This window comes from Phacochoerus africanus, chromosome 12 (genome assembly GCF_016906955.1).
Source record: "Phacochoerus africanus isolate WHEZ1 chromosome 12, ROS_Pafr_v1, whole genome shotgun sequence".
Classification (NCBI taxonomy): Eukaryota; Metazoa; Chordata; class Mammalia; order Artiodactyla; family Suidae; genus Phacochoerus; species Phacochoerus africanus.
The window spans coordinates 53,277,755-53,301,575 of NC_062555.1; the positions used below are offsets into that span (position 1 = coordinate 53,277,755).

The 23,821-nt window shown below is 50.5% G+C and overlaps 1 protein-coding gene across 2 annotated transcripts in view; it reads left to right on the forward strand.

Annotated features, from left to right (window-relative positions):
• Nucleotides 1-23,821, forward strand: part of FRMD4A (FERM domain containing 4A) — a 358,568-nt gene that overhangs the window by 247,024 nt on the left and 87,723 nt on the right. For both annotated transcript variants that reach the window (XM_047755369.1, XM_047755370.1), the window contains exons 8-11: nucleotides 2,344-2,427; nucleotides 8,694-8,759; nucleotides 9,014-9,071; nucleotides 14,344-14,430. In XM_047755369.1, the coding sequence (XP_047611325.1) occupies nucleotides 2,344-2,427; nucleotides 8,694-8,759; nucleotides 9,014-9,071; nucleotides 14,344-14,430 (295 nt within the window). The remainder of the gene's footprint in view (nucleotides 1-2,343; nucleotides 2,428-8,693; nucleotides 8,760-9,013; nucleotides 9,072-14,343; nucleotides 14,431-23,821) is intronic.

Consider the following 23,821-nt stretch of genomic DNA (forward strand, 5'->3'; position numbering starts at 1 on the left):
CCTCAAAATCCTGTGCCTCACCTGCCCTTTCTTTGGCCTGATTGCCCCTTATATACCACCCACTCTAGTTTATCTCTTTGGTTCACAGTACCTGGCCTCCTCATTCTGCTACAATACATGGAGAAGGAAAAGGAGATTCCTGTCCTTTTCTCCAGGCAGGCCCTGCCCCAAAGCCGGCTTGTACACCAGGGCCCCCAGGGGACTTTCTTCCCTCCAAACTTTTTAATTTGTTGCTTAAATCGATATGATCCAGTACTGCCCATGTGGCCAGTTATCTTTTTATTCGCACCTCTCGTCCCCCGCACTGAAGTGTGAGCATCTTTTGAATGAGGACTGTGGCTTATCCTTTTTTTTTAACACCCTCTGCACTATTTCCGTTATAGCAGGGCCTCTGTAAATACCTTCAGTTTACTGATTATTAATCAATAAATCCTTGCCACTTAGGTGATAATAGTTCAAGTACTTGAATTTATTGATTTCAGCAGTTAGTTACAAGTTGGGCTTTTCCTTCTGGTTGGTTGTTCAAAACCAAGACTCACAAACTTCGCTGTCCCTGTTTCTTAGTCCACTTGAAAAATGGCCTTTCATGGAGTTCCCGCAGTGGCCCAGCAGAAACAAATCTAACTAGGAACCTTGAGGGTACAGGTTCTATCCGTGGCTTCACTCAGTGGGTTAAGGATCCGGCGTTGCCATGAGCTATGGTTCGGGTTGCAGACATGGCTCAGGTCTGGTGTAGTTGTGGCTGTGGCTGTGATGTAGGCCAGTGGCCATAGCTCCAGTTCAACCCCTAGCCTGGGAACCTCCATATGCTACGGGTGTGGCCCTACACAAAGAAGAAAGAAAAATGGCCTTTCTGGGAGCTGCTATCAGGTCCCATCCACATGTTTCTTAGGCAACACGTATCTGGAAATGGTTTTGTCCAGTGGCACTTGATATTTGAAGGGTAGCTGCGGAGCCCATGGTTGAAGGCAGCATTTCCTGCTGGGGGGGGGGCGGGGAAGGGGCCACAGAATGGCACATGACTGGTGTTCCTTCCTTCCTGCATATTTACCTGCTGAGCTCCTAGCTCATTGCTTTTTCGAAGCTGCTGCCCAGGATCCGTGTGGTCACTGTCTGTCCTGCTTTGTATGAGCAGCACGGAAGCTGCATCCATAGCCCAGATCAGAACTGTGGATGAAGGCACGCTCCATGGGGTGACCTTAGGCATTTTGCTGGACCCGGGTAGAGAAACACCTTTATACACCAGCACCATCCCAGTGGATGCTGCTCACTATCTCTGGAGGTAGACAGTGGCGGCCAGCACCCAGATGCCCTATCCCAGCGGGGATGTGGGGCCACTGAGCGCCCCCGGGGGCGGGGGGGGGGGGGTCAGGTCTCTGATGACCCCTGGTTAAACTAGGAGAATTGAAAGTAGACCTCAAACCTGAGCATGTCTTCGTCTGCAGGGGAGAAAAAAAGAATTTCAGGTCTGGGACCCCAGGCATAAGACCACCCCCCCCACCCCCCGCGACGAGTGCCCATAAGCCATGTCACACTTTCTTTTTTTTTTGTCTTTTTTTTGCTATTTCTTTGGGCCGCTCCCGCGGCATATGGAGGTTCCCAGGCTAGGGGTTGAATCGGAGCTGCAGCCACCGGCCTACGCCAGAGCCATAGCAACGCGGGATCTGAGCCGTGTCTGCAACCTACACCACAGCTCACGGCAACGCCGGATGGTTAACCCACTGAGCAAGGCCAGGGATCGAACCCTCAACCTCATGGTTCCTAGTTGGATTCGTTAACCACTGTGCCACGACAGGAACTCCCCATGTCACACTTTCAACACCGTTTCCAGATCTTGTCAAAGGAAAAAGTTATTTGTCGTGTTTTGTACCATGTTTTCCAGTGTGTGGTCAGTCCACAGAGAGAAAACTGACTTTGTGGGTTATTGAGGGTAACAGCCTCAGCAGGAAGCAGATGGGTTATCCATTCCTGGAGCCCACCACAAGGCCTTCAAGAGCTCACATGGGGCACTGGTGACCCTTCATGCTGCCCAAGGAGACTTGTCTGTGTCCCCTCGGCATGCAGGGCTTGGAAGGAACCCACAGGCATCCGAGATCCCTCTGCCTCCCGCACCCCCCCGCCCTCTGCACCAGGAGGGGAGGCCGCTGGTCTCTGCGTGCTATGTGTTCCTTTGTGTGTCTGCTAAGTAAATAAGTACAAAGAAAGCCCCGGTTTTCACTCATGGGGGGGTGGATGTGGGGTCTCTTGGATGCAACAGCTGGGCCAGATCGCCTCGTGTGGCGCGGTGGCTTTCTCTGAGGCTGAGGGTGTTTCTGCCCCTCTCTGTCTGCCTCTGTCTTCCAGCAACGAGGTGGTGAGAACAGATCTGAAGAAGCTGCCAGCACTTCCCACGCAGGCCCTGAAGGAGCACCCCTCACTAGCCTACTGGTAAGCCCTGTCTGCATGCCCCAAGCCACCCCCCCCAAACCCCAGAGGGGCCCTTTCCTGGGATTGTGTTGGTCCACCCTCCCTGCCGCCATGGGGTCAGCCTCAACCCCAATCAGAGGGCAACTCCAGACCATATTCAGTGGCTTGAATCTTCATGAAACTATTTTCTGCATTTATTTAAAATATGTGGAATGTGTGAGACCTCTTTTCCTATTTTCTTTCTTTCTATTTTCCTCCTTTTTTTCTTTGTGCTCTTTCTTTTTAGGGCTGAACTCATGGCATGTGGAAGTTCCCAGGCTAGGGGTTGAATTCCTACACCACAGCCACAGCCACACAGAATCCAAGCTGTACCTACGACATATGCCACAGCTTCACTGAAGGCAACGCCAGATCCTTAACCCACTGAGAGAGGCCAGGGATCGAACCCACATCCTCACAGACACTCTGTTCAGGTTAACTTGCTGAACCACAATGGGAACTCCATATATTTTCTTTTGTTAAAAAAAAAAAAAAAATCTGCTGAGGAGTTCCCTTATAGTGCAGTGGATTAAGGATCCAGCATTACTACTGCAGTGGCTTAGGTCACTGCAGTGGCGTGGGTTCAATCCCTGACCCAGGAACTTCCACATATGCTGCGAATATGGCCAAAAAAAGAAAAAAAAAAAGAAAGAAAAGAAAGAAATAGGAAAAAAAAACTTCTAAAATTTTACTTTGGATGCTTTGCCTTCTTGGAGACCCTTTCATGTGCTGCTTGAGTTTTGTTTCTGAACCTCGTCATTGGATGACAGGATGCGTAGGGTTTTGAACTGTGGGAAGACAACAACAGTTTTTTTGGGTTTTGGGTTTTTTTTTTTTTTTTCCTTTGCAAAAGAGAGAGGTTGGTTCTTCTATTTTCCCGCAGTGTTTCACATCTCCTGATTTAGCTGCCATGTAACATTACGGCACAGTTCATCTGATTGGCCCTGAGTGACTGATTCTGAATGAATTGGGCAGTTGCAGGGCTCCTGGATGGTGGTTCCCATCACAGTGGAGCAGTTGGCATTGCCCGCCAGTGTGTTGAAATCCTGCTGGGCGGGCGCACTGTGGCCACTGTCCTTTCAAAGCACAATGCTGCTTCCGAAATCATTTTTCTGACTTTTACTTATTTTCTCCATTTGTATTTTATTAAAGCATTGTCGATTTACAGTAGTGTCCATTTCTGCTGTACAGCATCATGATCCAGGCATACATAGGTCTACATTCTTTTTCTCATATTATCTTCCATCACGTTCTATCCTGAGAGATAGGATATGGTGTCCTGTGCTGTACAGTATCTTCTGACTTCTTAACAAAAAGCAACATAACAGCCTTTATTTTAAAAATAATAACAGGAGTTCCCTGGGGGCTCAGCGGGTTGAGGATCTGGCGTTGTCACTGCTGTGGCTCTGGTTACATGTGTGAGCGTGGGTTTGATCCCTGGCCCAGGAACTTCTGCCTGCCATGCACATGGCCCCCAAAATAACGATAATAATAGTAGTCGTCGTAGAATAAAACAAAAATCTCAGAACATGTCAATCCTGTTGAATTATAACGTGTGACTTTTAAGTCCTTCTGTCATATGCTTTGTGAAATTTACAGTTTACTAACATTTCATCTTGTCTGGGCACCTTTCCAGTTGGCAAACTCATTGTTGAGTCATCCGGGCGGCTTGGAGGGATTGCTGAGGCCGGGGTGGGGTGTATCTTGTGGCAGAGGGCATTAGCAGGGTGAAACCCCACTGCATAAATCATTTCTCCCCAAGAGACCAAGTGATGGGGCAGCCGGCTGAGAAAGAAAGGAGCTGGACCCGGGGCTGAGGGCTCCCTCCCCTGTGGAGGGATTTCATCTCTCTGAACTGTTTTGTTCCCATTCTCTGTTTTTTTTTTTTTTTGTGACATAAATGTCAATAAACAGTGGCTTTAGATCATTATAAGTTGCTCCCAGAGAGCATGCTCAGTTTCACGTGCAGAGACAGCATGTGTCAGTGTCCAGCCTTCCAGCCCGGCCGTCTGTGTGCAGCAACACCCGCAGGCGGCCCTTCCATTCCTTGTTTGTGGGTCCCCACTGCCTCCTCCCCTATTCCTTGTGCTCCCCCTTACCTTCTGTATCCTCCCAGTGGTTCATTTTCAGGGAACCAATGGTGAAGGAGCTAGAGATGCAAGGAAATGACTCGATAATCTGGTGGTTCCCACGTGGCAGCAGTGCATTGGCCAGCAGGGGCTGTAAAGCTGATGGGCATTCAGCCTAACCCATCCCTCAGGGATCTGATATTTTTTACACCCTGCACTCATTTCAGAGCTGTGAACCCCTTATCTCCTCTCTCCTCTTTCTCTGGGCTTGCTTCTGTCACCTCCACAGCCTGCTCTGTGCACATCCATTATCACTAATTTAGAAGCGCCTTTCTTCATGCTTATGCTTTTTTGTCAGTGTGAAGTCCACATCTGTAGCTGTCTTGCCAGACTAGCCCTCCTTCTCTGTGGCCAGGCCAGTGCTTTCCCCAGGCCCCATGTGGACCCGGAGGTGTCCATGTCACTGTCGAAATGCGCTGGGAGGATGGCAGGAGTGAGGGAAGGGTGTTTCTGAAGCAGGTGCTCTGAGGCTTTACAGCTCAGTTAACATACAAACAAGCCTGTAGCATGAACCACTGTGATAACACACTGCTTTAAAAAAAAGGAGGAGTTCCCATTGTGGCTCAGCAAGTTGAGAATCTGACTACTATCCATGAGGATATGGGTTCCATCCCTGGCCTCCATCAGTGGGTTAAGGATCTAGCATTGCCACAAGTTGCAGTGAAGGTCACAGGTGCAGCTTGGATCTGCTGTTGCTGTGACTGTGTCACAGGCCCGCAGCTGCAGCTCTGATTCGACCCCTAGCTCAGGAACTTCCATAGGCCACAGGTGTGGCCCTTAAAAAAAAAGTATATATGTACACACACATTCACATATGCAGTGGACAACCTTCAGGCCAAAATAAGCCATAAGGAGCCCAGCCACACTAGTCAGGGAAGGCATTACAGCCTAGTGAGCAAAGCAGTGGGTTTTAGAATCACAGCCAAGGAGTTCCCTGGTGGCCTGGTGGGTTAAGGACCCACCATTGTCACTGCTGTGGCAGTCAATCCCTGGTCCAGGAACTTATACATGCTGTGGGCATGACCAAAAGAAAAAGAAAAAGGGGGAAAAAAGCTATTGCATCCCAGCCAAGTCTCTGAACTGTAGGGTAATGACCATCCAGGAAGCTGAGTGACTTCTCTGCTGCTCTGATTTCTCATCTGTAAAACAGGACTACCCATACTAAGCAAATTCGGCCTGTAATTAAGAGAGGAAATAAAAAGGCACATAATGCAATTAGACAGTGGTGAGAGGTGCATAATAATCTTGAGTAATCGGGCAATAATCCTTTCTGCTCCTTGTCCCCAAGCCCTCAACAAGCCAGGACTTCACCCACGCCATTTCCTTGTCTGGGAGACGCGTGAGGTGCAAAGCGCCTGGGACCAGAGAACGAGGCAGCGTCAGGTCCCTCATCTTCATCCTCTTGAGCATCTCTCTCGCAAAGGCTGGACCACTCGTACCTTCCATACAAGGTGTGAGGGGACATCTTCCTTTGGTGCGACGTCACTGACCCCTGCCAGCTCCTCTGAGACAGGGGACCCCCTCGCCATCTCCTTGCTTCCCCTTCCGTACACGCCTGTGCATTTGCCAGGCTCCTTGTCTGCAGAGAAGACGAACCTTAATGACATGAGCCGGCCCGCGGCTGGGGCACAGTCCGCCTTAATCATCTGTCTTTTTTCTTCAGATGACACCGTGTTCTCCAGATGGTGTTTTGGGTTCTGTCTCCTCGGGTTCATGGGATTCTGATAGCAACTCCATTGAGTCCCCACTACAGATCTGGGGTAGCTGATGCATGTGGGTCATCTGTCAATCCCAGGGGAAGGGCAGGGCACGGAGTAGGTCTCTGGCAGCATGGGGGTCACATGCACAAGGAGAGTCCCCTGGGGCTAAAGGAGTTGGAGCAGGGAGCCAAGGACGAGGGAGGACACTGTGGTCTCACAGAGGGTCTCAGGCAGCAGGAGGAACCAGGCGAGCTGGGGATGCCCCCCACCCACACCCCGCAGCTGTCAGGCCCACCGAGACCCCCAAGCTCGGGCTGTTTAGTTTATAAACAGTTGCACAGCTGCTGCAGGGACTTACACTGGTGTTTTTCCTGAGTCCTGCTTGCGTTCACCGCTCCAGCGCTGTATTGAGCTCCCTCTCCCCACCTCAGCCCGGCGATCTGGGGACCCTCTCTCTTACAAGGGGGCTCGTAAGCCAAGCTCACCAGATGCTCCATCACCTATCAACACAGCTGTTGATTCCATGGGCAGCTGGGGAGGAAGCCGGAGGGGGAACCCCAGCACGTCCCTGACATGACTCTGTCTGTGAGACTTCTGGAGAGTTCTCTGTCAGGAGACCGTGTTGTCCCACCTGACCTAGAGCTTCCCCGATGTGTGGGAGCCAAGGAGAAATACGGCTGCACCTGCTGGGAGCAGAGGGTGCCTGGACCTCATAGAAATGACTCTCAACCAGAGAGAGCCCCCCGCCCTTAGCTAGCCGTTCCCTTTCTTATGAGGGGTCCATCTTACATGTCAAATTACAGAACACTAAAATGAAGAGATAGTCATGGAGAGAGAGAGTGGTTCAAAAATAAATTACCCCTGAATGCTAGGTAATGAGCATAGAGAATGAATGACCCCCTAGATAAATAAGAAAGAGGTGGGTGAAGGAAGGCTTTAGATTAGTTCTGGGATAATAAGCGAATAGTAGGTCCCCAGGGTCAGCCCTGGAGGTCTTGAGGGTTCATCCCTGGCATAGCCTCCTGTCGTGGGGTCTGCTGTCCTGTGAGCAGGGCTTTGCATGAAGGTGCAGGGAGTTCCCGTTGTGGCACAGCAGAAAAGAATCCAACTAGTATCTATGAGGTTCAGTGCCTGACCTCGCTAAGTGGGTTAAGGATTCCGGTGTTTCTGTGAGCTGTGGTGTAGGTCAGAGATGCGGCTTAGATCCTGTGTGGCTGTGGCATAGGGTGGCAGCTGCAGCTCTGATTTGACCCCTAGCCTGGGAACTTCCATTTGCCTCAGGGGCAGCCCTAAAAAAGCAAAAAAAAAAGGGGGGGGGGGTCCAAGGCTGGGTGGTCAGGTCCCCGGGGGCCAGGCTTTTGGACATGACCCCTCGGCAGGTGGGATGTGCATCTTCCAGGCTCTGCGCTTCCAAAGGTGACCAGGTGCAGAGTCATTGCCCAGAGAGGCCCTTCATGCCATCCACCCCGTCCCTGGAGGCTGTGGCCCCCATCATCCTTCACGAAGCAAGCTCATCTCTCACTGTGTTAGTACTAAGATTTCAGGAGATCGTGAGGTTCCCATCTGCTTCCTGGCAGCTGGCTCCTTATTTCTCCAGTGCTCCTCAGGCCTTTTCTTGCTCTGTGGTTTGTGTGAACCAGCCCCGAATTCCAGAACTTTCCCATCCTCCTTGGACGTCCTCAGCCCTGACCACTCACTCAGGGCAGGGAGGCTGTGGGCGTCCTATTGAGGTCCATACCGGCCTCCTCACCAGCCTGGGAGGCCCAGTGCAGGTGGAGTTGGGGAGGCTGGGAGGGTGAGGCGGAGCTCAGGAAGGTTGGCCAGCCCTCTGCCTGTCCCATATCTCCCCCCTCCTCCCCCACCCCTCCACCCTCACCCTGGAACACGCCCTCCCCATTTCATCCTCTTCCACCCCCTGCGCCAAAACCTGAGCGCTCATCTTATTTCCGTAGCTCAAGGCATCTCACTTAGGCTGTGCTTAGAAGTGCTACTTTCATGAGTTCCCGTTGTGGTTCAGCAGGTTAAGGAACCCACCTAGTGTCCATGAGGATGTGGATTCACTCCCTGGCCTCGCTCAGTGGGTTAAAGATCTGGTGTTGCCGCAAGCTTTGGCATAGGATCTGGCCTGGCTGTGGCTGTGGTGTAGCTGTAGCTCTGTGGCAGCTGTAGCTCCGACTCAACCCCTAGCCTGGGAACCTCCATATGCCACAGCTGTGGCCACAAAAAAAAAAAAAAAAAACCTAGGAAAAAAACAAGGAAAGAAAGAAATGCTACGTTTGGGACAAATCCTTTTTCCAGGAGCTCTTGGCTCCTTGGAGCTTCTCATGTGGTTGGTGGGGCTCAGAAGCCTCACCATGAGCAGGGGCAGGGGCCGTGGCCCTGGGGACTGAAACAGAGACTCCTTTTCCTCTCCTTCCAGTGAGGACCGGGTCATCGAGCACTACAAGAAGCTGAACGGGCAGACCAGAGGCCAAGCCATCGTCAAGTGAGTGCTCCCCTCCTGGGGCTGATGAGGTTGTGTGTGTGTGTTTATAGGGCATGTCTCAGTGGGGGGCACGGATTCGGTTCTGCTGGAGGAGACGTAGCTTGGGGTGGGGGTGGTTCTAAATAATTTTCAAGCAAGCCATCACTGCGAGAACCTTATTGGGTATACACACACACCACTATGTATGTGATACCAGTTCTGCCCAATAATTGTGTGTGTATGTGTGTGTGTGTGTGTGTGTTTTGTCTCCCCAGCTACATGAGCATCGTGGAGTCTCTTCCGACCTATGGGGTTCACTATTACGCGGTGAAGGTAAGTGAACTCATTTGGTGAAAGTTGCCACCATGCCCTAAACAAAACAAAACAAAACAAAACAAAATTTCCTTTTTTTTCTTTTTTACTGAAGATTATTTTTGGTGGTGCTGGTGAGGATTTGGACAGGAAGATCACGTGCTAGGAGGAGTTGGGACAATGGAACTGTCCCCCTTGGTGTAGTAAGACTTGACTCAGTTTCTCTCTAAAACTCACTTTCCCTTGTGTGGGGAAGGGGGTGTGATCAGTGCCTCCTTCGTGTCTTTGCTCAGAGGGATCCTGGAGATCAGGACCACAGAACCTCTCAGTGGAAGGATTCCCTTTGCGTACAAAGATCAGAAACTTTAAGCAGAATCAACAGTGTGTTTCTTGGAGGTCAGGTGCCACGTAGGCAGCTTCATAGGAGAAGTGGGACTCTGGGCTGACCAACTGACAGGCTCTGTCTTCTCATATTGTGACAAGTGCTGTGTGACATTGGATGCCATTCTCCTTTCTCTTTCCCTTTCTCCATCATGTCCTAGACTGGGATCCCTTCTTTGAAATAATAATGATGTCCACAGAGCCCTTTCCTATCCTGAGAAAGGATAACTTCCTTTCCTCAATTTACCCCCACATGAAGTTTGACAAAGTCATGGACCAAAGTCTAGGCAAAGAGAGCAGAAAACACTTCTCAACTCAAGGCAGTTCCACCAACCAAGCCTAGATTTTTGGGTTCTTCCATCAATTTCCTTCCCCATTTTTCCACCAAGGGTATTTTTTATTCCTTTAGAACAGAACATGCGCCATGTTTCAGTTGTTGTGTCACCCACAGCAGCGGGCATGGCATTTGGCACGTCCTTGGCATGCATTTAATGGCCTGTAGCTTCCTCTAAACTGCAGCCTTTGGATGGCAAGGACTGTATTGTATTGTCTTGTATGTTCCTGGAGCCCAGCGTCGTGCCTGGCGCATGGCAGATGCCCAATAAATATTTACCATGTACCATTGTTGAGAATTGAATTGAGTAGTTGGATGTGTGCATTTCCCTGATGGAGACAAATGTCAGAACGATATCTGTGGAGCCCAGTTAGGAGGCGTATGTAGGGACTCCGGCCCCACCCAGCAGCTCAGCCTAGGATCTGTCAAAGCCCAGAAGGGTTCAGTTCCTCCTGATGTCCTTACAATGCTCTTCCCACCAATGGATGCTCTTAATCCCTCTTCTCCAAGATTCACAGAACTCATGAACCATCGCAACCAGCCCTGCCCTTCTCAAGCCTAAACTATAGTCTGTCGTGAGCATTGGGACCTGGCCTCCTGGCTTATCTCCTGTCCCACATGAGGAAGGCGTATCCTCTAAGGGACTTAACTCCTGTACACCCGTGCCCTGAGACATGGCCGCTGGAGTCAGTGGGCAGTCAGCTCCCCAAAAGGAAATTGATCATAAAAAGAGGTTCAGAGTCCCCCCTGCTGGAGTTCCTTCTGTAGCTCAGTGGGTTAAGAACCCTACATCATGTCCATGAGGATGTAGGTTTGAACCCCATACTTGTTCAGTGGGTTAAGGATCCAGCATTGCCACAAGCTGTGGTGTAGTTGCACTTGGATCTGGTGCTGCAGTGGCTGTGGCATAGACTGGCAGCTGCAGCTCCAATTCATCCCCTAGCCTGAGAACTTCCATATGCCATGAGTGCAGCCATAGAAAGGGAAAAGACATCCCCCCTGCTGGCTGCTGGTAGGGCCTGTGGACCCACGCCCATTTTCCCATCTTGCTATCATAGAGGAAACGAAAAGATCCAGCAGTCTTGCTGACATTATTACAAGTGGCATTTCACAGAACCCTGTGAGTCTCTCACTTAATTGTGGAAATACTCTCTGGTGATGGGTAGCAAAGGGGTCTGTGCTCAGGAATGGGAGCCAGGAACTCCAGAACCCCTGAGCTCCATTCTCTGATCTGCTGTGTGTTCTTAGTTTGATCGCATCTCTGTCGTGCATTGTTAAAATAGAGATGAAGAGGTCTGCTTCTCCACCACCCCAAAAAAGTCTTCTAACTATTGGATGACTCTTTTTTTTTTTTCTTTTTTTTTTCGGGCCACTTAGGCGGCGTATCGAAGTTCCCAGGCCAAGGTCGAATTAGAGCTGCAGCTGCCGGCCTACGCCACAGCCACAGCAACGCCAGATCTGAGCCTCATCTGTGACCTACACCACAGCTCACGGCAACGCCAGATCAAGGCCAGGGATCAAACCTGTATCCTCATGGATACTCGGGTTCGTTCCCACTAAGGCACGATGGGAACTCCTGGAAGACTCTCGAGATGTCTGGATGGGAAGGCTTTGAGGCTGATCTTTTACTCGCTTAAACCTGCGTTTCATTTCCTTGTCAGCCATAGAGCTTGACAGAAAGGCGACCTCTGCTATGCGTGCTTTCTGCCTTCCAATAAAACTTCAGAAACGTGCTCCTTTGCCGTTTGTTAGAGACCAGAAGGAGACCTTGTGATTTTCCGAGAGCCGAGTGTGCCTGTGTGTTTGGCTCCTGAGCTCTCCAAGTGTGAGTAATTACTCTCCTCCTTACTTGGAGGAGCCTAAACCAACTCTTTCCAGACTCCCTGTTCAGTGGCCTCGTAAATTCCACACATGCCACATGTCACAGTGTGATGACAGCTCTTAGCGCATCGATCCGAAATCGCAGTGGTCTTCGTCTCTCCTCTTGCTCTGTTCTCTGAAACTTTATCGGTACACATGGGCACTTTCCAGAAACAGGGGTTTTATACCTTTGAAGAATGGTTTTGTTTTTGTTTTTTTTTTAATGGCCGCACCCACGGCATATGGAAGTGTCCGGGCCAGGGATTGACTCCGAGCTGCAGCTGCGACCTGCACCACAGCTGCTACCAACACCAGATCTTTTAACCCACTGCACTGGGCTGGGGATCGACCCCATACTTCCACATCAGACTGAGCTGCTGCAGTCAGGTTCTTAACCCACTGCACCACAGCGGGGAACTCCAAAAGAAATTTTTAAGAAATCCTGTACCTTGAAATTTTTCTAAAAATTCAAAATGTGTTTCTTTTGCCCTTTACCTTTGTACTTACCTTGAACACACTCAGGCCCACGGATATTTGAAAGCCCTGAAGCCAATTTTGAGTTTTCAGGACATCCGCCATGGGATATGTTAGGTCATTTATCCACGGGGCAATTAACGCAATTCCAGGGAACGGCTGCTTGATACACCCACTCTCCCAGCATTTGGAAACTCTAATCAACAGTCATCCTCCTCCAGTCCAGATTTACAACTTACAGTTTGGTGGCCAGAGGTCTCTGTTAAAGGAATAAACACAGCCTCTTGGTGTTTTCAGTTTAGTTCCCAGAATGTCTAGGTTTCAGTTTTGCTACTTTGTCCTATAGCCTGAGTGGCCAGTCCTGCCCGGCAGCCACTGTCCTCATAAGGTCAATGCCTGCCTGCCCTGAACTGCCCTTGGCCCCCTGGGGAGAAGTTGAGGGTCCTGAGTAGAGGAGGATGCAACCTTTGCATGATTTTTTTTGTCTTTCACATTAGAAGAATCTTAAATGCATATGACTAAGTGAAAGAGGCCAATCCAAAAAGGCTGCCTAAAAGAATATCGGTGTGTGACTGGGTCACCTTGTATCTGTATGTGTGACTGGGTCACCTTGCTGTACAGTAGAAAATTAACAGAATGCTGTAAACCAGCTATAATGGAAAAAAATAAAAAGCACTTAAAAAAAGAAAAGGCTGCCTTTTCCAGTTCCCACTGTGGTGCAACAGGATCTGTAGCATTTCTGGAGCACTGGGATACAGGTTCAGTCCCCAGCCCGGCATAGCAGGAGCCTTAGATCCAGCATCGCCACAGCTGCAGCATAGGTCACAGCTAAAGCTTGGCTCTGATCCCTGGCCCCAGGGACTCCATTTGCCAGAGGGGGCAGCCAAAAACAAACAAACAAAAAGACTGCCTGCGGATTCCAACTCTGTGACCTCTTCTGGGAAAGGCAAAACTGGTGGCCAGAAGCCGGGATGAATAGGCAGAGCACAGAGGATTTTTAGAGCAATGGAGATGCTCTTTATGATACTCTGATGGATAAATGTCATTATGTGCTTGTTTGTCCAAACCCATAGAAGGTACAACACCCCGAGTGGCCCCCAAGGTAAACTGTGGACTCTGGGTGATCACGATGGGTAAGTGTAGGTTCATCAGTTGAGATGAAGGTACCACTCTGGTGTAGGGTGTTATTAACAGGGAGGCTGCACCTGTGTGGGGATGGGAGTAGGTGGGAAACCTCTGTGCCTTCCTCTCAATTTTGCCATGAACCTAAAACTGCTCTAAAAAATAAAGGGAGTTCCCATTGTGGCTCAGAATTAACAAACCCGACTAGTGTCTATGAGGACGCCGGTTCGATCCCTGGCCTTACTCAGTGGGTTAGAGGATCTGGCGTTGCCGTGAGCTATGGCGTGGGTTGCAGGCAGGGCTTGAATCCTGCATTGCCATGGCTGTGGTGTAGGCCGGCGACTACAGTTCCGATTTGACCCCTAGCCTGGGAACCTCCATGTGCTGCAGGTGTAGCCCTCAAAAGCAAGGCAAAAACAAATAAAGTAAAATAAAATCCTTAAAGGCTGATTTTTAGAGGAGTCACCTTCTGTCGTTTCCCAGGCTCCTTCCAGCTCTAACCATCCGTGACAGTTTCTCAGCTCAGAAGCCCGTTTTGTTAGAATGCTGAGCATCTCTCTGATTTTTCCCTGGTAGTGGGTGAGGGGCCCAGCTCTGAAAACCTAAAGTCTTAGAAGAACAAAGGACAAGGCATCTGCAGAGTTCCCATTGTGGCTCAGTGGGTTAAGAACCTGACTAGGATGATAAGGATGTGGGTTAAGGATTGGGCATTGCTGCAAGCTGCAGCATAGGTCAAAGATACGGCTTGCATCTGGCATTGCTGTAGCTGTGGTGCAGGCTGGCAGCTCTGGCTGCAGTTCAACCCCTAGCCTGGAAACTTCCATATGCTGCAGGTGCAGCCCTAAAAAGAAAAGAAAAAAGAGCAAATCATCCGCTACTTCCTGGGCTGTGCTGCTGGTTAGGAGCAGAGCTGGGTCCCCAGCCCAGGGCACTTTGCAGGTCGCATAACTGAGCAGCCTTCATGACAGGGCACATCTGTTACAATAGGGCGCAGAGAGCTGGGCTCCATCCATTTCAAGGCATTTGCGTTTTCCCTTGTCTTCAGGTGAAACCAGGAGATCTCTTGGTTCGTGTCTCTCTTATCTGGTGCCACGCTTACCCCTTCTCCCTTTGACGTCCTAGGACAAGCAGGGGATACCATGGTGGCTGGGACTGAGCTACAAAGGCATCTTCCAGTATGACTACCACGATAAAGTCAAGCCCAGGAAGGTAAGCCTGCTGCTCTCCTTTGTGGGTGGATGGCGCTCAGGTTGTGACAAGGGACAGGCGGAGGAGAGACTGACAGTGTTACCCCTGTAGCCTTGGGGCCGCTGTGCTCACCCGTCTCCCGTTAATTTGAATGTGTACCCTGCAGTCATCCAGTCTGCGTTCCTTGGATAAATATTGTTTCTCCCTGTCACTAAGGAAACTGTAAGCTGTTAAAATTAAGTCAGGTAGGAAGACTGGATCCGTTCTCCAGCTTGGGTGCATGGTTCACTTCCATCATTTCCTGGGGTGCCGTGTGTTGGGGAATGTGAGGGAGCATCTCTGTTGAATCCTGAGGCTAATCTGAGTTTTCCCAAAGGTTTTTGTTTGTTTATTTTTTGGAGGAGGGAAATCTTAAAGAAGAGGTTGTTAAGTCAAAAAGAGGTGAAAAATAAAGAAGTGGGAGTGGGAGTTCCCACTGTGGCACAGCGGGTTAAGGATCTGGCGCGTGGATGGGCATGGCCCAAAAAAAGAAGAAGAAAAACAGCATGAGAGGCATTCCCCGCAAATCCATTAAATATTTTATGGCATATTAGAAGTGAGCAGAAATCTGGAAGAAATAAGACCATTTGCCAAAAAAAGAAAGGGACCAGAGAGGAGTCTGCGGAGTCCTGGTGCAGCCAACACGGAATGTTTGAAGGGGACCCAGGGCCTGACTTTTCTGTTTTCACTTACACACATTTTGCAGACCAGAACAAATTGAAAAATTATCATGGAAAACTGTCGCTGAGGCAAGAGCCATCATTCTGCTCCTCTGGCAGAGAAAAATGGGGAGGTGGGATGCAGTTCAGACTCTGAACGACGTATTAAAAGTCTATCGAAACCACACTTCCCTTAGGAGGGGAGAAGGCCCTCCGGGTCCATGACGTCCTTCTGGAATGCTTTCCAGGCTTCTTTACCCATGACCAGGATCAAAATCCACGCTACAGATCCAAGCTTATTGTAGGCTCTCCAGCTTGCATCTGTCCTGAGCCAGCTTCTTTATTACATTGATAGAAAAAAAAAAAATAATAATGGGCCCGTGTGAGGCAAGATTTTCACTCAATTGATCAGGAAGTCAGTTAAGTTCTAAGGAAAGATCCTGAGCAAATGATGGAGGAATTCTTCCTTGGGGACAATTCAGTAGGAACCCGGTGTCCTGGGCAGCTGTTTTGTGATGGTCCCCACCCCTCCCACCCCAGTTTCCTGCTGCAAGACGTGATTTGGACTCCGTGTTCATCTTTCTTCCCCTCTGTGTTTTGCTCCATCCCTGGGTCTGCATTTCTTCCACACTCTCTCTTCCTGGTTCCTCTCCGCCTCTTTCTCTTATGGCCTTTATAAGTTTCTATGCTTTTCGTTCTAGAGTTCTCTCTTTGTTGCTTCTTTCTTTTTTATATCAATTGTTCTCCTCCTCCAGCCTGTCTGGCTGGATACGCCTAGATCCTTGAACGCAGTCCCAGTGACATTGTATCCACACCGTGTGATCGCCCAGCTTGGCCATTTGGGATCTACTGCGGAGTTCATGAAAGCCCCACAGTAGGAGTTCGCATTGTGGCTCAGGGGAAAGGAATCTGGCTGGCATCCATGAGGACGCAGGTTCGATCCCTGGCCTTCCTTAGTGGGTTAAGGATCCGGTGTTGCTGTGCGCTATGGTGTAGGTTGCAGACACGGCTCAGATCCTGTGTTGCTGGACTGTGGTGTAGGCCAGTAGCTGTAGCTCCAATTTGACCCCTAGCCTGGGAACCTCCGCATGCTGCAGGTGCGGCCCTGAAAAAATAAGACGAAAACAAAAAATCCCATGGTAGAGGAGTTCCCGTTGGGGCTCAGTGGTAATGAACTCAAGTAGTATCCATGAGGACTCAGGTTCGATCCCTGGCCTCTCTCAGTGGGATGGGGATCTAGTGTTGCCATGAGCTGTGGTGTCAGCTTGCAGACCTGGCTCGCCTCCTGTGTACCTGCGGCTGTGGTGTAAGCCGGCAGCTGCAGCTCCAGTTCACTATGTAGCCTGGGAACTTCCATATGCTTTGGGTGAGGCCCTAAAAAGACAAAAACAAACAAACAAAAAAACCATGGTTGAGGCATCCTTTTGTGGTACAGTGGGTTAAGGAGCCAGCGTTCTCACTGCTGTGGCTCTGGTTACTGCTGTGGTGTGGGTTCGATCCCTGGCAGGGGAACTTCTGCATGCCCCAGATGTGGCCAAAACCCCCCAAAAAATCCAAAACCCCCCAAAAAATCCAGAGAATTCTTCTCTCCCTCCGTGTGTTTTTGAAAAACATGCTAACAGCTCTTCGTTAGCATGTGTGTGTTCAGTTGAATTTATTAATATGTTTAAGCTCACTCTGTTTCTCTAATTGAGGTGCTAATGAAGATCTTTAGAGATAATGAGGTAGCACTTAATACATGTGATGTATGTAAAACGCGGGGTGTGACACATCGCAAGTTCTCAAGAAATTGTAGCTCTTCTTGTCCGACTCTAAAACAGGCTTCAGAATAAGGAAAAGTAAGGGCGCCAAATAAGAAAGCCAATTGTGTGAATAATCAGCCTTTGAATACGAGAATTTACTCTCAGTTCTGGAATGTACACAGGTCAGTGGATGAAAAATGTTATAAGGTCACCACATTTATTCAGGATACCGGCTCTGTTCACACTGGGTTACTTAAAATAACGTTTGCTTCATTTAAAATCACGCCTGCTTCTGTGGCCTCGCAGGAAGTAACTGAGATTCTCAAGTCTGTGACTAACTGAGGGATAACCAAACCAGTCCCAGTCACTGTTCATTCATGGATTCGTTCATTCCAAAATGCTTATTGCATACCCGCGACGTGCCAAGCAGACCGAAGAGAGAGGAGATAGATACGACACACATCAGGTCCCTGGGACCCGCCAGGCGATCGGGGAGGGATGTATGGTGGTCGCGTCTTACAGATAAGCGAGGTCTGTGTGAGGGGTCGTGGGGAATTAGTCATCAGCCAGGCTTAAGGAGAACGGTTTTCACAGGCAGCAAAGGAGGAGCTGCGTGGGGGTTTTGCAGATGGATAGATGGGGGGGGGCACTCGGGCAAGCAGAGAGCGCCGTGAAGGAGAGCAGCACGGTGTGGTGGCGTTGCACACAGCACCCTGGGGCTGGAATGCGGCGGGAGAGGAGCTGCAGAGGGAGATGGGGTCCCAGCTCCCCAATCCTGAGAGCTTGCTAAGAGGATTTCATCCTTGAGGCAGTGGGAGCCACCAGAGCAGAGGAGGAGCCATGTCAGACTTTTGTAGTCAAAGAAGCATGGTTCTGGCAGCTGCAGGAGGAGGAGTGAGTGGGGTGATACAGGACAAGCCTTACAAATCGGGACGTTGCTACACTAACATAGGCTGGAGCTGGTGGGGGCTTGGGGTGGCTGTCAGTGACCGGGATGGAGGAGGGGATTGGAGGTGAGCTGGTTAGAAGGCAGGTGTGGTTGACGCATGGCAGGGGCGGGAGGGTGGCAGTGTGTGTGTGTGGTGGTGAGGGGGGGATTCTAGAATGACTCCTGCGCTTCTTGGACGACTAAAGCCTGGGATCTAAAAAAAGGGAAGATAAATCCAGACTAGGACATACCGGGTTTTAGGCAGATGACACCCAGGTGACAGGGGCAAGTAGGCAGTAGGTATTCAGTTGGAACACGATGTATCAAGAATTTCCGGGAGTTCCTGTGTAGCTCACTTGGTTAAGGATCCGGCATTGTCACTGTAGTGGCTCGGGCCACTACTGCTATGGAGAGGGTTCAGTCCCTGACCTGGGAACTTCCACATGCTGCAGGTGTGGCCAAAAAAAAAAAAAAGGTCCAAGGCATAACTGAACCAGAGACTGGACAGAGAGAGGGACGGGGGAGGCACTCAGCACACCGGAAAAATTACAAGAACTGTGAACAGATTTCAGTTCCCTGTTGTGACATGTCCTGTGAGACAGAGGGTTCAGACAAGGGCCAGCCACCCTGACCCTTGTGTGACCCAGGGAGCCCTTTTAAAAAAATCAACGTACAGGAGTTCCCTTTGTGGTACAATGGGATTGGCAGCATCTCTGGAGCCCTGGGATGCAGGTTCAGTCCCCAGCTTGGCACAGTGGGTTAAGTATCCGGCATTGCTGCACTTGCAGCTTAGGTCACACCTCTGCCTCAGATCTGATCCCTGGCCCAGGAACTTTGTATGCCACAGGGCATCCAAAAAAGAAAAAAGAAAAAGAAATGGAAGTACAGCCCAAATATAAAATTAAGAACAGGCTTCAGAAGGCCCATGCAAGGAAGAAACCCAAAGTTTCATCAGCCCAGGGGGTCTCTACCTCTGCTAAGACCCTCCCTGGGCCCTTAAGACAAAACTAGAGCCACAGTGAGGAGGTCCCAGCTGCAGAGAGAACCAGGCAAGGCGCCTCTTCCTTCTTCTCACACCTGGCATTGTCACTGTCATAAAAAAGCCATCTCTGTTCCCTGTAAGGCCCCTGTCAGTCCAAATGCGTAGGGTTGGCTCCCTGGTTCCAAACCCTTGAATCTCAAGAGACCTGGGCACGTGGTCGTGACCACCAGTGCAGGTTCACGTACCAACACCCCCAAACCGGTCTTCAGCTACACATCGGAAATTCACATGACACCGTCAGAATGTAGAGATGCCACAGCCTCCGGCAGGCCCACCCACCCTATCCCTGACCCAGCCAACGAACATTTAGAAAGCCTCACTGTCGATCCCCCTGTACAGCCGGAGTTGAGGACACCACCATCCAGACTCAGACTCGGGGAGGGTCCGCGGGGTGCAGCAGGTGTGACTGGCAGGGACCCCTGCACCTGGAGAGCTGAGGTGTCCCAAGGCACAGGGCTGAAGCCCTGGCCAGCACTGAGGGAAGGATGGCCCTCCAGGTGCACAACTCCCTCACAGAAGGAACAGGGCTCACCCCCCAGGGCCCCTCAGCCAAGCTCGGGAAACTGGCTTTGGCATCCAGTTCTGTGCACCTGGGGGCCCTTAGGTAGCAACAGCTGCACCTCTCGCCCAGGCAGGGCTCTCCCTGCCACTCTGACCCAGTTACGGCAGCTATGTCGCATGGCACCGCCATGCTGACAGCCAACTTTCAAGTAGAGGCAGGGGCGGGGTGAGCCGGCTCCCTTGCCTTCGGAGGGCCTGGGGCATCTGCTGGCGTCCACAGCTCCAGCAGCATCAGCAAACCATGAACACGGCCTGCGGCACTCATTAGCCTCCCACGAGAACCCACTCAGGTGCTTCCAGGGTGGTAGCTGATGCCTGTCCTGAAATGGGAGGGACCAGAGCGACTCCAGATTTTCTGATTGGGGTGCAGTTTGCCACTCTGGTGGCAGGGTCTGTCCTCACTCTGAAGCCCCAGGGGCTCTGGGGGAGATGGCGTAAAGCACTTCCCAGGTGGAAGAGAGAGCATTTTAATGACACACCCTCGTTGGCTACCAGGATCTTCTAAACAGAGGGGCTTCTGGTCTTGCAGAGGCACAGCCCAAAATGCAAGCTGCTGATGTTTGTCCGAGAAAAAAATGCTTCTTTGCCTTCAGGGCACACCTATCAGGAATATCAAGATGTGTGGACACCCAAAAAGGGCATCTTGGCTTTAGTGTATTTCAGGAGCTCAAGGCGAACTTAAGAATTTTGTAATGATATGCCGAAGAATAGCTCCCCCAGAGCCCTTAAAAGACTCACAATAGGACTAAAAAAAAAAAAAAAAAAATTAAAATCTGCAGTATATCCACATAACCCAGAATAGTGGCCCTGGCTTGCATAGATGAGTTCTTTTCTTTCTTCCCCCGCCCCCCCCACCCAGGGCTGTACCTGTGGCATATGGAAGTCCCTGGGCTAGGGGTTGAATCAGAGCTGCAGCTGCCAGCCTACACCACAGCCACAGCAACGCAGGATCTGAGCCACATCTGTGCCACAGCTTGCAGCAACAGCAGATCCTTAAACCACTGAAACCCACCGAGCAGGGCCAGGGATCACACCTGCATCCTCATGGATACTAGTCGAGTTTTTAACCCACTGAGCCATAACGGGAACCCCTAGATGCATTCTTTTAAAAAGATCAGACAGAAGCCCAAACAGTATCCGAGGACAGGTTGCAGAATTGTTTGTTAAATATTTCCCCCATCGACTCTCACTAAGTCCTGCTATTTCCCTTCTTCACCCAAGGGTGTTTTCCCTCTCACTCTGCCTGCCTCCCTACCTCTGCGATCTTGTTCACACTAAATACTGATCACACTGCAGACCATGCCTCTTCTTTCCCGTGGTTACAGGGGGATAACTTTAGGCACCACTGTCGGTGAGGTAGTAGCGTAGCGGAATGATAGAGAGTATTTACAGGTCTAGCCGTCTGGGTTTAGCAATGCTGGAAATTATGCAAAGAGGCCACAGTGGTGGGAAAAAAAAAAAATCTCGCAGCTGCATAGATGCTTTTTACTCTTTCCTCCTGGGTACCACCTTCTCTCTTAGCATGTGTCCGCGTGTGCGGACATGGAGCTCTTCGAAGGACAGAGGTCCCTTATACCACCAGGAACAGTCCTGTTGGCTTCAGGGAATCGGAGAACATTGTCAGACCTGCCTTTGGGTACTTGAAGTAAATCTCGAGCTTTGTCTTAGGTTGCATTTATGGACAAGGAAAGACCCCTAAGTACCAAAAAACGAGTAAATGCCAGCTGCAAACAGTGACCATCAGTGGGGACGCTTCACCCATCCGCTGCCCCATCACTGTCAAGGCAGCTGTGTTGGTACAAGCGAGAGTGTTTCCTCTTTTCTTCCGTGAGAACATATGAATGAAAATTCAATGATATCGTTGTGCCTCAGTGGGTTAAGAACCTGACACAGCACGTTGCTCTATGGCAGGAAATTGACAGAACACTAAACCAGCTATAATGGAAAAAATAAAAATCATTTAAAAAAAGTAAGAAGATCCCGATACAGTGTCCATGAGGATGCAGGTTTGATCCCTGGCCTCGCTCAGTGGGTTAAGGATCTGGTGTTGCCACGAGCTGCAGGATAGGTTGAACAAGAGGCTCGGATCCGGTGTTGTTGTGGCTGCGGTGTAGGCCTGCAGCTACAGCTTTGATTCAACCCCTAGCCTGGGAACTTCCATATGCCACGGGTGGAGCCCTAAAAAGAAAAAAAGAGAGAGAAAAAGAAAACATTAAATGATATATATTGAAAAAGCATTGTTTATTAACTCCCACAGAACTGGGATCACGTAGGGCAGAGATAAAGAAAGCTGGACAAAATCAGTCGTAAAGGGCTCCCTGTTTTAGAGGAGGACCTGGCCTGCCTTCCATCAGAGCCTGAAAAAGTCCGAAAGCTCTGACAGCTGGGCCAGCCTGCCTCTTCTTTGCAGCACCAAGGCCAAAGGCATTGCCTGCTTAGCCTCTCCCACACTTGGGACAACTCCCACCCGGGCCAAGCCGAGCCGCCTTCTCTGTGCTACGCTGTGGTTTGCAGCCTCCAAACCTGTGGGCAGACCAGCCATCCAACCATCAGAAGCCATTATCAATGACAACAGCAAACGCTTTCCAAATAGGGCGCCAGGAAGAGCTAAAGATCCATCCTGCAGGCTGTACACACATGAAAGAACAAACAGTGTGAAGCATGTGACTCCAAAAAAAAAACCTCCTCAGAAGTTCCATATGTGTAAATCATCATTTATAGCTGCAGCCACTCGACAGCCCATATTTAATGAAATCTCTCCATTGGGGAAGAATGGCAGTGCTGGTCCTCATTACAGATTCAGCAGACGGCATTTACTTATTTATTTGATGTGCAATTACGGGTGCTTTTATGTTCACTTAGATACACCAATTAGGAGTGCTGAGGGGTCCCCTCGGAGACATGAGGAGAAGGAACCAGAGTTAGCGGTCTGCCCCTTTCCCCCAAGCAGCCAGTGTGGCTTCCTCTGGTTCCTGGGCGTATTTCATCAGCTCAGAGAATTGAGGCATTACCGTCACTTCCCCAGATTAGTAAAGATTTTTGAACTGGGTGAGATGACAGGACAGGAAGAGAAAATAGTACTTACAGGAAATATCCCATTGACTGGGAACTGATTCCCAGTGCCGTCAGCCTGCTGAATTATTCAGCGTAATAAGCGCTCCATTAAGTGCTTTGCCGACTTATTTTTCAGCTTTTGTCTGGATGCACTTGACTCAGCGTCGGCCGCTGAGCCCTCTGCCTTGGCAGGCCCTGGGTGGGTCCCCCCTGGTTCCCCACTCCGTTATCTGTATTCCCCCTGGAGATCTCACCCTGGGCTCTCCAGGGAGGGAGAACTGAACATGATTAGCATTCCTTGCTTTTTGCAGCCTCGGCTTTTTCAGTGTTTGATCAAAGGGAGCTTCCCGTTGCTTCCTTCAGATCCCACTCTGTGCCGAGGGGACCAGGAAGCGTGGACTGCCTATGGGTGACAGGCCCTGGCCGTGGGTTCTCAAAGAGAGCTGGTCTCAGAGCTGAGGAGCAGGCTGACGAGGGAGGCTGGGGGTGAGGGGTGGGGGGGGGGGGGGAGAGGGGCAGAGAGCTCTGCCCTTTTACAGTAACTCCCCAAGAAAGGAAAAAGCAGTTGCACCCTAGGAAAATGGTGATGCGCTTCTCAAAGCCTGTGTATGAGACGTGACTGGAATCTCTCTCTTTGGAAGAGGAATCCCACTCTCTCCTTCCATCCAAGGATCGCAGTCCCCCAAAGGCGCTGAATGTGAGCTTTAGAACTCCAGGAGAAGGCGGTGAATATGCAACTGTCTCCAGGAGTTCCCTTTGTGGCTCATCGGGTTAAGCACCCAACAGTTTCCATGAGGATGGGAGTTCGATCCCTCGCCTCGCTCAGTGGTTAAGGGTCTGGCGTTGCCATGGTGGTGGTGCAGGCCAGTAGCTGCAGCTCTGATTCCACTCCAAGCCTGGGAACTTGCACATGCTGCAGGCGCAGCCCTAAAAAGAAACAGCGTCTGCAGGAAAGTGGTCCCCAGATCTGGATTACCAAGGGCGCATGTCATGAGCCAGGCCCTGCTTGGGGCTCTGCCCATGTTATGGGGCCCTGCCCTCACAGAGCTTAGAGTCTAGCAGGAAAGACGGTCCAGTGAGAACAGTAAGTAAATCTATAACGAGGAGCGTCAGAGCACTGAATTCCATGAAGACAGCAAATCCGAGTAAGGACGCCTGCGAGGGTGGGGGATGGTCAGGTCTCTCCAGGGAGGTGATGTTTATGTGACCGCCTCTGGGAAGCAGAGTCTGAGATGGATTCGCACCCTGGAAATGCACTGGAAAGTGCTGTGGAATGAACACCAACCAGGAAAGGGCAGGAGGCAGGACTGGGCAGCGGGGAAGCTGAGCTGCGATAGGATCTCAGGCAACGCTCTGAAGCTGCAGCCATCAGACCCAGGGCCCGAAG